Raw genomic sequence first — 13,129 nt, 5'->3', positions numbered from 1 at the left:
TGTTCAAAAAAATCCAGGTAACAAAAAAGTGCAGCGTGTATACGTACATAATATATGTATATACACACACAGCAGCCAAGGCCACTACTGAACATGAAGTTCAGGTTCTTAACTGTGAGGCAGCGTTGTTTACGTTCAGTTGTATTTATATCCATGCTGTGCCAATGACAACAATGGAAACGTCGTTTCAAAATGTTTGGCTTTATTTCATTTCGCTGTGAGGGGCAAAGCTGTACATATGGCTAGCACAGACAAACCAACGATGGCAACAATGACTTCTTGGCATTAGTTGTGAAATACTTCCACTTTTCAAAGAAACCTTTGGAATGAATTCTTAAAATGTGTGTCTGATGTCAGTGCAGAGGCTCCTAAACAGAGAAAACAAAAATAACGGTGGTGATGTCACCTTTTTTTTTTTTTTTTTTAACATCCCCATGACACACACACACACACACGCGCGCACACACAGACAGACAGAAATAGAACGTGTGTTTGGTGCCAGTCATAACAGCAGAGCTGATCAGGAAAGTAAATGTTAGTGCTTAAGAGAGAAAGGGTTCAATAACTGATGAGTCACCTTCATGACAGCACAGAAAGACAAACATTAGCCGCTTTCCTTCCATTGAGTTAGAAATGTAAACAAATGACCAGGAAACTTCAAAGTTAATCAGCTGGAATGCAAATTTACAAGTAAACCAGTTCCCTTTAATATTTTTTTTTTAATTCCCTGAGGCCCTTTATTGATTAAAGACACCAAAGTGATAAAGGGAAAACAAGTTTGGTGTCAAAGTATGCAAACCCTTTTTAAAGGCCCAAAACCACACACAAAAAAGAGGAAACAAAAAGTGTCACACTGGTGATTTACGGTGTCATGCTATAAGATGTGAATAAGTGTTGGTATGCGTCACTCAACAGAGTGAAAAAGTGAAGTGGGATCCAGGAAAAGGCATGAACAGTGCAGAAAGTGGCACAAACATTGGTGTAAAACCTGACAGCTCTAAAACCCAGACCAAAGCAGACAAACACAACCCTGATTACCCAGCGTGGCATTATTGTACAGAATGATTGGCTCCATGATAACATAAGTAGGAATTATATTATAACCCATCATTATCAAGCTACAATATTTCCCATCTCCCCAAAACGTAAATAAGTCAGACCCAAATATTCAGAAAACCACATTGTGAAGGAACTAAAGAGCTGTTAGGAACGGTGACTACAGTAAAGATTCATCTCATTCACAGAATTCTAAAGCAAAGATACAATGAGGGGTGATGCATCGTCATTTTTGGTACTTTATGATCGTTGTTTGTTATAAACATGATGGTTTTTACATCTTTAAGGCCACAATTTATAACAAGAAGAAAAAGAAAAGAAAATTCTAAAAACAATCCTGACCAGGCTCATGCAGACTTGACCATTGTATCCATGATTCACTTTAAGACCATTATTTACACTTTTTCTATTATCGTTAATATGTTGATGTACAGTCTAATGCATTCATTCATGTCAATGGTGAGGATAAAGTATTATTGTGGATGGCTCTGAATGATAAAAATCAGCATGTGTTTCCTTCAGAAACGAGCAGGTTTGGTTGAGAGGTGACGAACTGTACAGCTTCCACCTAAAATCAATGATGCCCCCGCCACCAGTCCTCATCGCAGACCCCCACCAAGCTGAGCAGGGGTCAGTATTGCATAGATACAGAGAAGGGTGAAGCTTTTTCACACACTGACTCACAGTGATCGGGCAAAAACAAGAAGAAATCGTTCTTTTTTTACCGTCTGTTTTGCCCATAAAGATCTTCTAGGAATAAAAACAAGTCTCAAGTGTTTGGTCGGGTTCTGTTGGTGTTTCTACAAACATGAGAACCATTATTCATTAAAAAATATCATCCAGTCTTCCACATCAGTGCTGAAAGGCCCTTTGCCAGGGTCAAAGGTCACAGTGCATTCCCCCGCTCTCAGAGCTCCTCCTTCTTCTTCACCACCTTTTCCTGGTCCCGCCCTCTGAGGCTGCGCATGAAACCAATGAAACCGACTTCCTGTGGAGACACAACAGCTCAGCATCAGACCGGCTTCATCCTTTTGAAATCTCTTCCCCCTCCATCATTTTAAATATTGTCAACTCAGCCTGACGGCACACACAGAAAATAGAGGAACATCTGCCAAACAGCAAAGGTCAGTGTGCATCACATCATCTATCGAAACAAACCAAAGCTGATGATGATGATGGTCAAACTATTCATTTAAAGCTGGGTGGAGCGGTGGACAGAAGCTTGGATGTTATAATCATTTCCCCATAAAAGGGAATTGATTACGTTCCATTAAACAAATACTAACCCTTCTTAAAAATTTTCAACAGTTTTATTTGTGCTTTTTTTTTTACTCCCAATGATCATAAAGATGTAAATACGAATAAAAATATAATTCACAAAGTATTAATCTATGCACATAAAACACAGGAAGTGCAGGATATTGTATTTCTTTGCATGGTGCATTGTGTTGTAGACACGCACGCACGCACGCGCGCACGCGCACACGCGCACGCACACACACACACACACACACACACACACACACACACACACACACACACACACACACACACACACACACACACACACACACACACACACACACACACACACACACACACACACACACACACACACACACACACACACACACACACACACACACACACACACACACACACACACACACACACACACACACCTCCATATTGACAGTTTAAGCACAAAACCTCCTTTATGAAGAACGGACATGAAAACACAACTACAAAGATTCATAATCTTTATAAAACTGTTAATACAATACTGACTAAGTATTGGTGCAAAGAGAAGATTGGTTTCTGTGTTTTAAGATTTTCTCAGAAAACAGTCGACTCATTCCCACCCCTTACATTTTCCTCCCTGACTCCCTCTTCCCTGTTCCCTTCCCCCTCACCTAAGTGTAACATTGCCCTCTCTTTTTATATCCTATCTTTAATAAAGTGTTTCTTACCCGTACTTAGGGAGGGCTGGTGATGGTCACAATTATGCAATAAAATAAATGCATTTATTTATTGCAATAACAAAACATTTATTGCTGTCGTGAAAAGATTGCACGACATGTAGCGTTGACCTTTGACAGCATGTGCAGACAAGACAAAAGAAAAAAAAACAGGATTATAATCAGTTCATGCGTCAACGTGTCCTTGGGCAAGACAATGTACCCTAAGGGTGTCCCGATACAATACCGATATTTCCACTTTTGGTATTGGCCAATACCGATAAAACGTCTGCATGAATCATTCATACTTTTATTACTTATTTTTCAGTGTGGTGTGGAATGTTACAAAAGGCTTTATCAATTAATATTAATCAAACAGAAAACAATAATCAGCAACAAATGGCATGAGAAAAACTGACCCATTTATTCACAACCAATGAGTTACTTACATTTTAACCTCAAACATAACATTCTACTATGAAAATTTTTTTTAGATGTAGGCCAATACAGTATAATCTGATACCTGCTTATATCAATATTATATTAAATTGATATACCCTTAGTAGATTGGCGCCTTGCATGGCAGCACTGTTGATGTGTGTGAATCTAGCTGATGCTGTACCTTTTTCTGGGACTATTGGGAATTAAACATTATATAGATTAAGTTAATTTACTATTTAAATCATAATACATCACATCTCAAACATTCAATAAGTGACACAGGAAATGAGGGTGATTTAGGTAAACCAACTTACCCCGCGGTCTCCATTGTATTTCTCCACAAACTTGCCATAGTTGTAGTGGTTGAAGGTAGGGTACCCCTCTACTCCCTCTTGCTTACAGAGGTCGTGGTTTTGTCCTTTAGTACAGTCCACAGCTGCATAAACAATCTGAAAATCCACATAAAAGCACCATTAACTTAAACATTTAAACCTATAGTCGCAACTTCCAGAGTCCTGCAAAATCATGTTACAAAGCTGAGCTTGATCAGTTATTTTAATAAAGTGATCTGAACCAGAATAAAGATGTGAATATTATTACTAATATTTAATGAGTCTACCACAAAAACTGATGGGTTTCAAGAATTCAACTTAGTAGTAAAAAAAAAAAAAAAAAAAAGGGTCTCTGTCCCATATGACCATGGCAGCCAATCAGATGTGAGTGGTTTATCATTGAAATGTAAGCAATGAACTACAGTATTTGGGGGTTACAGCTTATATTGATGCCTTGTTTGTTGTTGTTACCTAAAATTGGATTTGAATCAAAATTGCTTTAAACATATGGTTTCCCATCTGCTATATTTTATGTTACCGCCAATTTAAATACCCAAATGCTGCACTTTAGTTTGACTTCAAATAGAGAAACATCTGAATAAAAGCAAGCCTATTTAAAATGTATTTTTTGCATTCATTAACATTATAGCTGTCAAAGTTAGTGTGTTTTTACGGCATTAACACATTTTATTTTCTTAACTCGCTGATAATAATTTAAACTTGCATTATTTGCAATTTGGTTTTAATTTTTTTCAAAAAGGTGTCTGTGGTTCATCAAAGGTTAGTTCATACAATTGCAGGCTTGGTGTAATCTTAAATGATGATGCATTATGGGAAGTAGAGGCACAACATGTCTGGGAAGTGTAGTTTTTGTTGTTCCTCACATTTGCTCGGTGCGAATAGTAGTTATTCTGCAACTACCTGCAGACACGAGCCACGGCTGAGACTCAGTAATGGGGGCACGATAAATTATGAGGACGGCTATTTTTGGGATTGTTTACCCTTGAAGTATGTGTAAAGCAGAAATACATTTGTCACACCACAGAAACATGTGTCATTGACCACTGAGCCAAATTTAAAAGATGAAAAATATTAGGTCTCAAAATCATGAAAAAAACAAGCACTTCTCTCTGCTCTGAAACACTGGAGCCACGCCCACGCACAGAAAGGGCACCGCCTCCGTGTAGTGTGTTTATGGGAGAGCAGTGTGAATGAAAGCGGCTCCAGCGTCAATAGTGCTTGGATCAGGCCAAACAAGGTGTCAGTGGAAAGGTCTGCTCCACCCATGTCCGAATATGTGCATTGCTCCCTGGTAGAGTCAGAACTGCACTCGCTAGAGGCAAAACACACAATCATGGTGCAAAAAAAGTGCTAATTTCATGGAAAATGTAGCACCAGCGTTTTATTGTTGTTTTGCACAATACATTTGCTGGAGCAGAGTTGCCTATTCGCCACAGACTTAATCGCGATCATCTCAGAAAAATCCTACAATTAATTGTGAATAAAAATCTTAATCCATCTTTTGCCACGCCCTTAAAAATTGTGACAAATAACAAAAAACTTTAAACTTAAAAAAATTAAGAAAAAAAAATAGATTCCACAGACATAATGACTTTGGTATAAGCCAAAAGGTAAGAAACAGAAACTGTGGATTTTGTATACAAAAGTTAGGGGAGGAAAAAAAACTAAGAAAACCCCACAGTAATTCTTCTTGCTAATAAAAACTTAACCACCGACTGTAAAACACAATATTTGGGCCCGTGGGTTTTTAAGCAGACACCCAGCAACATTTTCAGCCTTTTAAAACTTTCTAAGAAGCAGCTTTATGAAGGATTTGACTTATAGTCAATCATTAGGTATTCCTTCATTGCTGGTGGCCACTGATTTTAACTCACATGATGACATTTTTATCATAGGAATAAATTAAATTTAGTTTTAGTTGCTCTGGCCACGATTTCAGATTAAAAACTATCTCACTATCGCTCAACACTTCGACAATGTGCACAACAAATTACAGGCAGAACTAATCAAGGCATCATTTGAGCCTGGACGCCTTTATTTAGTTGTACAATTTCCAGGTTACTGAAACAGAGTGGATTGCTCTTTGGCTGAATTGTTGCTGGTGGAAACATAAAAATACAGCAACAATCTGTCAGATATAAAAAGCCATGTGGGCGATTTATGTGGCATGCCAGTGGAATTGATTAGTGACGAGTCATCCAAATGAGACATAAACACTGCGTCTGTGACACAAGCTCGACGCAGAATGTGATCCAAGGGCGTCCCAGACTCAGCCCGTTTCACTCACAAAGTTAGAATGCCAAAGCTGGTGTATAAAGGTAAACAGTGGATTACAGGTTCTCTCTAGGTGGTAACTCAGAGTTAGCATAGCTGCTCAAACTAAGACTGATTTGAGTATGTGGAGTTTGCATGTTTGCCTCAAGCTTGTTTTCAAAGTGTGTGTTTACATTGACCCAGTTCTTAAAGGTCCCATGTCATGCTATTTTTCATGCCTGCGGGTGCGGCGCCGGGCTCTGCAGTGTGGCTGGGTCCTTTGGTGGGGGAGGGGGCTTTCTAGGGCTCATCGCGCAGGCAGCATCAAGGAAAGGAGATCTGGCACGCTCTGGGGTGCTCGGTCAGTGCGCCTGGGGGCTGGCGGGCAACTTGCAGCATCCCCTTGGTGCCATCGGCGACTATGGACGTGGTCATCGTCCCTGGGGGCGCTGCTCTTGGTGCTGCTTCCGTTCCGGGTCCTTCTGGCCTGGGGTCTGGTCCCTGCTGGCTCTGGGCCCACCGGCGGCACGTTCGGCGCGGCTCTGGTCGTCTGCTGGGCTTGGGCCTTGGCTCCTCTGCTGGGGTCTCAGGCGGGGGGCTCTCTGGGCCCTCCCCTCGAGGGGTTGGGTGCTTGGGTGTGGGTGGGTGGGTGGATGGGGGGGGCGGGATACTGGCGGGGGACCTTGGGGTTGAGGGTTGGGGTCGGTGGCGGGATGCGCTGGGTGCTCGGCTGCTTGGGGCTTCCTCGGATGTGTGTGTGTGGGGCTCTTGGGGGCGTCTGGGGGGCCGCTCTTTCTGCTGGCCTGGCTGCATCTGCGGGCCCGGGGGGAGTTCCTGGGTTTGCAGTAGCAGTTTTTGCACATATACTGGTCTATGATGTACTGGCACGCCTTGGGATGTGGGATAAAACTGATACTGGGCTTAACTTTAGACACTTTAATCCCAAATACCTGCTTTAGGTAGTACCACTCACTCATTCCCCCTGTCCACAGCACCACCATTATAGCTAAGCTTCACACTTGTCACTATACTGGCTGGATTACACAACATAATAAGCACAATATGTTCTCGAACTTCACATCTCACTCTCACTGTAAAATAATCTATTCTTCCCCACCCTTTCTATTTCCTACCTTGAGTCTCTCCTCCCTGCTCCCTTCCCCTTTTTCATAAATTATTTTGGGCACTTTTATAGATATATGTGGTTACTTTTTTCAACAATTTAAGAACTTAACAGAATCAGAATCTGTTGTAGGAGCAAAAAAAATTTTTTTGAAAAATGTAATTTGACAGTTTGATAAACATACCACTTGTATTTGATATTTGTACTTGAATTACAGTTAATAACCATTTACTTGTTCTTGCAAGATTAATAAAAAACAAATAAATTGTATTTCATAGCATCTTGTACTTTTAGGTGAAATTTGTAATTATTGATATTGTGATATATATCATATTGTTTAGTATCGGGATGTATTGTATCGTGACATGCAAATCCTGAATCGTATTGTATCGTCAGATTCATGGAAATGCACGCCCCACCAATAACCGATGTGAAATCTGATTCTTTGCTATCACACCAAATTGCAGAGATCACCTAGTTTCTGCAGTGGAATTAACAAATAGAATTATCATACTCTTTATCATGTTGTCCCACTGGCAGATGCAGACACAAGACAGAGCTGAAAATTATGTAACGTCAGTAATTACACCTTGCGCAAAATAAGAAAAATATTTCAACTTCTGTTCTGTAAAACATGTCAAATTTATTCATGACAATTGTTTTTAAACCAAATATTGCAGTCTATCTTTCTTAAAGGAGACATATCATGCTTTTAAATCCTTCCTTTTTACATATAAATCATACAGTTGTGGTCTATATAAAGCGAAACTGCAATGATTGGGTCTGAATTCCTCATTATTATAGCTCCACAGGCCCCTTTTCTACCCCTTTTCTGATGTGCTTCTGAGAGCAACTCGTTTTTCTCTTTAAATGCAAATGAGACACTTCATACCCCGCCCCCTCTCCAGGTTGCAGAGGTGACACTCGGTTCAACTCCACCCTGTTCGGCCATTTTTGTAGTTTGATAGAAGAGATACGATTATGTAGCAGCGCAGAAACTTTTTGTTCACACGTTATTTACAAAATGTCAACAACGGAAGACTTGTCCATCCAGCCTTACATGTTCGAGCAAGAGTCGGACCCAGCGGATCGAGATGAAAATGAAGATGATGAACCTGCAGAACAACGTCTTCATATGGATGTTAACAAGTGAGGTAACACAAGCGCCGAGCTAACGCTAGCGCCGAGCTAACGCTAGCGCCAAGCTAACGCTAGCGCCGAGCTAACGCTAGCGCCAAGCTAACGCTAGCGCCGAGCTAACGCTAACACTAGCGCCAAGCTAACGCTAGCGCCAAGCTAACGTCACAAAATGCATTTTAATACAGTCTTTTCGGAGACAAAAACGGCAAAATGAAATGACTGATGAAAACTTTAGACTTAAATTAAATCACATAGGCCATATCATCAAGGATCTAAAACGAGCACACAGCGGTAACATATGAAGATGGTGCAACTGCTAATGCTAACAAAACAATGACAGGGACGTCGTATCATCACACTTTTTAGCGTTATTTACAGCTTACTGAAGTGCTCTGTTCGTCGTCTCCAAAGATAGAAGGAATTGAACCCTCAATCAGACAAAGTCTTTCAGCAAATCCTTCTTTATACTGGTGGAGGTTGCTGAAGCAGTCATCCTTGAAGTGCTTCGCGCACACAAAAATGACCTTACCCAACAACCGAACATTTTGACTTATCCTCTCGTAACTTCTGCATCCTGGAGCTTGGACTACAAAATAAAAGCGAGAAATAAAAATGGAAGATTGCTCGAAGTGTTGGGCCTGGAGTCGATGTCCTAATTTGGCAGTTCCGCTGCAAATACTGTGACGTCATTGTTCAAAAAACCTAATAGAGAATCAAAAAATCGAAACAGATTGAAAAATATGACCAAAACAGAATATAAAGATATCAACGGAGCACCTGAAGAGACTAATTTGAACTTTTCTGTACTTCTAAACACTCTAAATATACAACAAAATGCATTTAAGGGCTAAAAAAGTGGATTCAGCATGATATGCCCCCTTAACATTTACTACCTACTTATATTTTGTATTTCAGTGGTAAAAACTGCATTTTTGTGAGATCCAAGCATTCTGTGTCAGAGCTATACAAGTTCTGAACAAGTTCTGATGAACTACATACCAAGTTCCCGAGAATTCAGTGAAATGTCTCGGTTCCACTGAGTAAAACAAATGAAATTGTGCGACGAAAATTTGTAATCTATACAATTTGGATATATCACACGACTATGTTCCGATAAATTTGGAAATTACCGGAAAAGGGGGGTGGTCAAAAAGGTCTCCAAGAGGCTCTCGACATCCGCTCATAGAAAATCCATGTCAAATTACAGCACGTTTAATGAGTATTAACGGAGGAGTAGTCATTTTAAAAATGGCGCCCTCGTGGTATACGGAGTAATGGGCCTCCTTCATATATTGGTATGTGTCAATGATTCGGTACCACTAACTGTTGCAATATTTGACTCACAAATAAATACGAAAACGACTTTAATGGAAGAAACAAATTTTGGGGCCCAACAAATTGTGTGAGACATAATCGTAATCTATGTTGATTTACCTTTCAAACAATATATCACTTGACTATGTTCCCATAAATTTGAAAATTACCGGAAATTGGGGGTGGGCCCCTGGGCCCCATTCAAAAAAAAAAAAAAAAAAAAAAAGGCTTCGAGCGTCTCATCATATTCCTTCATACCAAGCTGCATTCGATCTAACAAGAACTAACGGAGGAGTACACGTACCGGCTAATGGGCCACATTTACATATTGGTATGTGCCGATGATTCGGTACCACCAACCGTCGTAATATTTGACTCTCAAATAAATGAGAAATCAACTTTCTTTTAATGCAAGTATTTTTTCATTTAAATAGACAATAAAAGGAATCCAACAATTGTATTAAAGGAACCAGAAGGTGGTATTTTACAGAAATGCACAATAGAGCTTCCTAAAAAATGGTATCGCAAACTATTCTCATGGAAATTATTCAGTGTTAAAAGGCGGTGGTGGTGATAGTTGGAGTCATATATGTTTTATGACTGATATACTGTATATGACATAATACAGTGAAGACCTTCATCCATCTATGAACAGATGAGTTCTAAGTTGTATGCTAGGTAGAATGATGGCATGATGTCAGGATAGTTTTTGCAACTCCAAAGCTGTTGTTTGTCTTTGGGTAATGAGGCACGAGCAGCAAATGCTTACCTTGACACATTAAGGGGATCAACCACTGAAACCCTGAATAAACCCATGACAACTGAAGAGATTTTCTGTCTTCAAACAAAACAATCTTTAAACTCTGGATGGGATTAACCTTCAGAAAGATGGCTGTATGTGTGGCTGCAAGTAAAACATTCCTCAGACAGATGTTGATCCAAAACAGCCTGCAGCTGCAGTGACCTCAAGTCAAAACTGGTTATTCACCTTCAATAAATATCGCTCAAGCAAAAGTTTGGGTATCCTTTTTGTTTAGGAGAAAATACAGGTTGAAAGGTTCACAAAGATCCAGAATTAGATGGAGTAAGAGTCTGCTCAGCTAATTAAAAAACCCGGGAAGTAGTTTAAACATTTCCCGACATCGAATGCGCAGCACGACAAAGTATCACCTCAAAAAACTAATAATTAAGGTGCTAAAGAAACATCCTCTGACAGTGATTTTGAGAATTTCTAAACAAATAAAGAAAAATGAGCTCCGAGTTCAATACTTTATTGAGACTTTATGATCAAAAGGACTGGCGTGATGTTTTTGTCATTGTCGCTCTGGGATACCGTGATGTAACTGGCAACACTCTTAGCTCCTTTATGTGCCAAAGTCTTCTCAGCGTGTGTGAGAAGCAGAAAGTGAGTCACACAGTTGGTTCAGGAAAAAAGCTGTGCAGCCAGAGGGAATTAACAAAGAGGAGAGAGAGGCTGTTAGGAATCGAGTCTCTGAAGGGAGAGTGATGCTGGAGCAGTGATGTAGGATGAATGTCCTGTTGTGAGCTGAAATATGTCAGGGATGGGCAGACGCTGTTGGGTCACATCTGAGTGGTAGAACCTCTGAAACTTTGACGTATATGAAGAAGCAGAGAGGGTAGAAAGATGACTTGGTTGTCACTTGTAAAGACCAGCGTGGTCGTGAGGCGTCCTTATCAACTGTGCAGAGCCCTTCAACTGGATCATTTCCATGAAAAGGAGCAGCTGCTCTACTTCAAGCTTCTTAAGGTTGTAAGAGAGCCCGACCCTATCGACAAAGTTGTGCTCAGCCTAATGATGAGAAGCTTATCCCTGATCATTTCTTTTATTTATCAATGCTGACTGAGCGGTACACTACTAACTTAACTCCCTCTTAATAGAAACAGTGTGAATTCCTCATTTATATTTATTCCACCATTACTTGCAAACAAGACTTTAAGGCAGCTTTTTCAAACTTTTTTGAGCAAAGGTACATCTTTTCATTGAAAAAAAATCCCAAGGCACAACACCAACCAAAAATGTTAAAAAATAAAACTTTGTAGGCTTAACAATTAGGGATGTAACGATTCACTCAGCTCCCAATACGATTCGATTCATGATACTGGGTTCACGATATGATTCTCTCACGATTTATTTTACACAATGGGACTGTAGACAAATGATGATTGGAAAATATTCCTTTATTTTTTGGGGAAAAAAACTAGAAAATACTGTACTATTTTCCTTTTATTTTTCATTGTCAAAAGAATCCCTTGATAAACTATTCAAAACAATGCAATTTAACTAAAAAGAAATCTTGAATGAAATAAATAAAGGTATAATACGAATGAAGAAGAAGTCTATTAATTTAAATTCTGGTTTGTATAGTAAACAATGCAAACTGCATAATAGTTCTTTTCAATCTGCTTCGATTTTTTGATTCTCTATTAGGTTTTTTGAACAACGACGTCACAGTATTTGCAGCGGAACTGCCAAATTAGGACATTGACTCCAGGCCCAAGTGCTTGGTTGAGTTTTATTTTTCACGGAAATGTACCCACATCTGTGGGTAAGGTCATTTTTGTGTGCGCGAAGCACTTCAAGGATGATAGCTTCAGCAACCTCCGTCAGTATAATGAAGGATTTGCCGAAATACTTTGTCTGATTGAAGGTTCAATTCCTTCTATCTTTGGAGACGACGAACAGAGCACTTCGGGAAGCTGTAAATAACGCTAAAAAGTGTGATAAGACGTCCCTGTCATTGTTTTGTTAGCATTAGCAGTTGCACCGTCTTCAGTCTTCATATGTTAGCGCTGTGTGCTCGTTTTAGATCCTTGATGATATGGCCTACGTGATTTAATTTAAGTCTAAAGTTTTCATCAGTCATTTCATTTTGCCGTTTTTGTCTCAGAAAAGACTGTATTAAAATGCATTTTGTGACGTTAGCTTGGCGCTAGTGTTAGCTCGGTGCCTGTGTTAGCTCACTTGTTTGGGTTCTGCAGGTTCATCATCTTCATTTACATCTCGCTCCGCCGGGTCAGATTCTGGCTCGAACATGCAAGGCTGGATGGACAAGTCTTCCGTTGTTGACATTTTGTAAATAACGTGTGAATAAACATTTTCTGCACCGCTAGACAATCGTATCTCTTCTATCAAACTACAAAAATGGCCAAACAGGGTGGAGTTGAACCGAGTGTCACCTCTGCAACCTGGAGAGGGGGCGGGGTATGAAGTGTCTCATTTGCATTTAAAGAGAAAAACGAGTTGCTCTCAGAAGCACATCAGAAAAGGGGTAGAAAAGGGGCCTGTGGAGCTATAATAATGAGGAATTCAGACCCAAGCATTGCAGTTCCGCTTTATATAGACCACAACTGTAAATGTAAAAAGGAAGGATTTAAATGCATTATATGTCTCCTTTAAGAGTAGAAGGCGGCCAGGAAGAAAGTAGTAGCAGGTTCCGCCCGCCACCTCAGCATTTGGACAAGAGAAGGAT

The 13,129-nt window shown here is 40.0% G+C and overlaps 1 protein-coding gene across 1 annotated transcript in view; it reads right to left on the bottom strand.

Annotated features, from left to right (window-relative positions):
- Positions 1-407: 407 nt before the first annotated feature.
- The window catches only part of pdia5 (protein disulfide isomerase family A, member 5), a 73,093-nt gene continuing 60,371 nt past the window's right edge, over positions 408-13,129 (bottom strand). Inside the window, exons 16-17 of the mRNA XM_028435501.1 lie at positions 3,770-3,904; positions 408-2,044 (exon numbers count right to left, since the gene is read on the bottom strand). Coding sequence (XP_028291302.1) covers positions 1,964-2,044; positions 3,770-3,904 — 216 coding nt within the window. The 3' untranslated portion in view covers positions 408-1,963. The remainder of the gene's footprint in view (positions 2,045-3,769; positions 3,905-13,129) is intronic.

This window comes from Gouania willdenowi, chromosome 21 (assembly GCF_900634775.1).
Source record: "Gouania willdenowi chromosome 21, fGouWil2.1, whole genome shotgun sequence".
Lineage (NCBI taxonomy): Eukaryota > Metazoa > Chordata > Actinopteri > Blenniiformes > Gobiesocidae > Gouania > Gouania willdenowi.
This window is presented reverse-complemented; position numbering and strand designations above follow the sequence as displayed.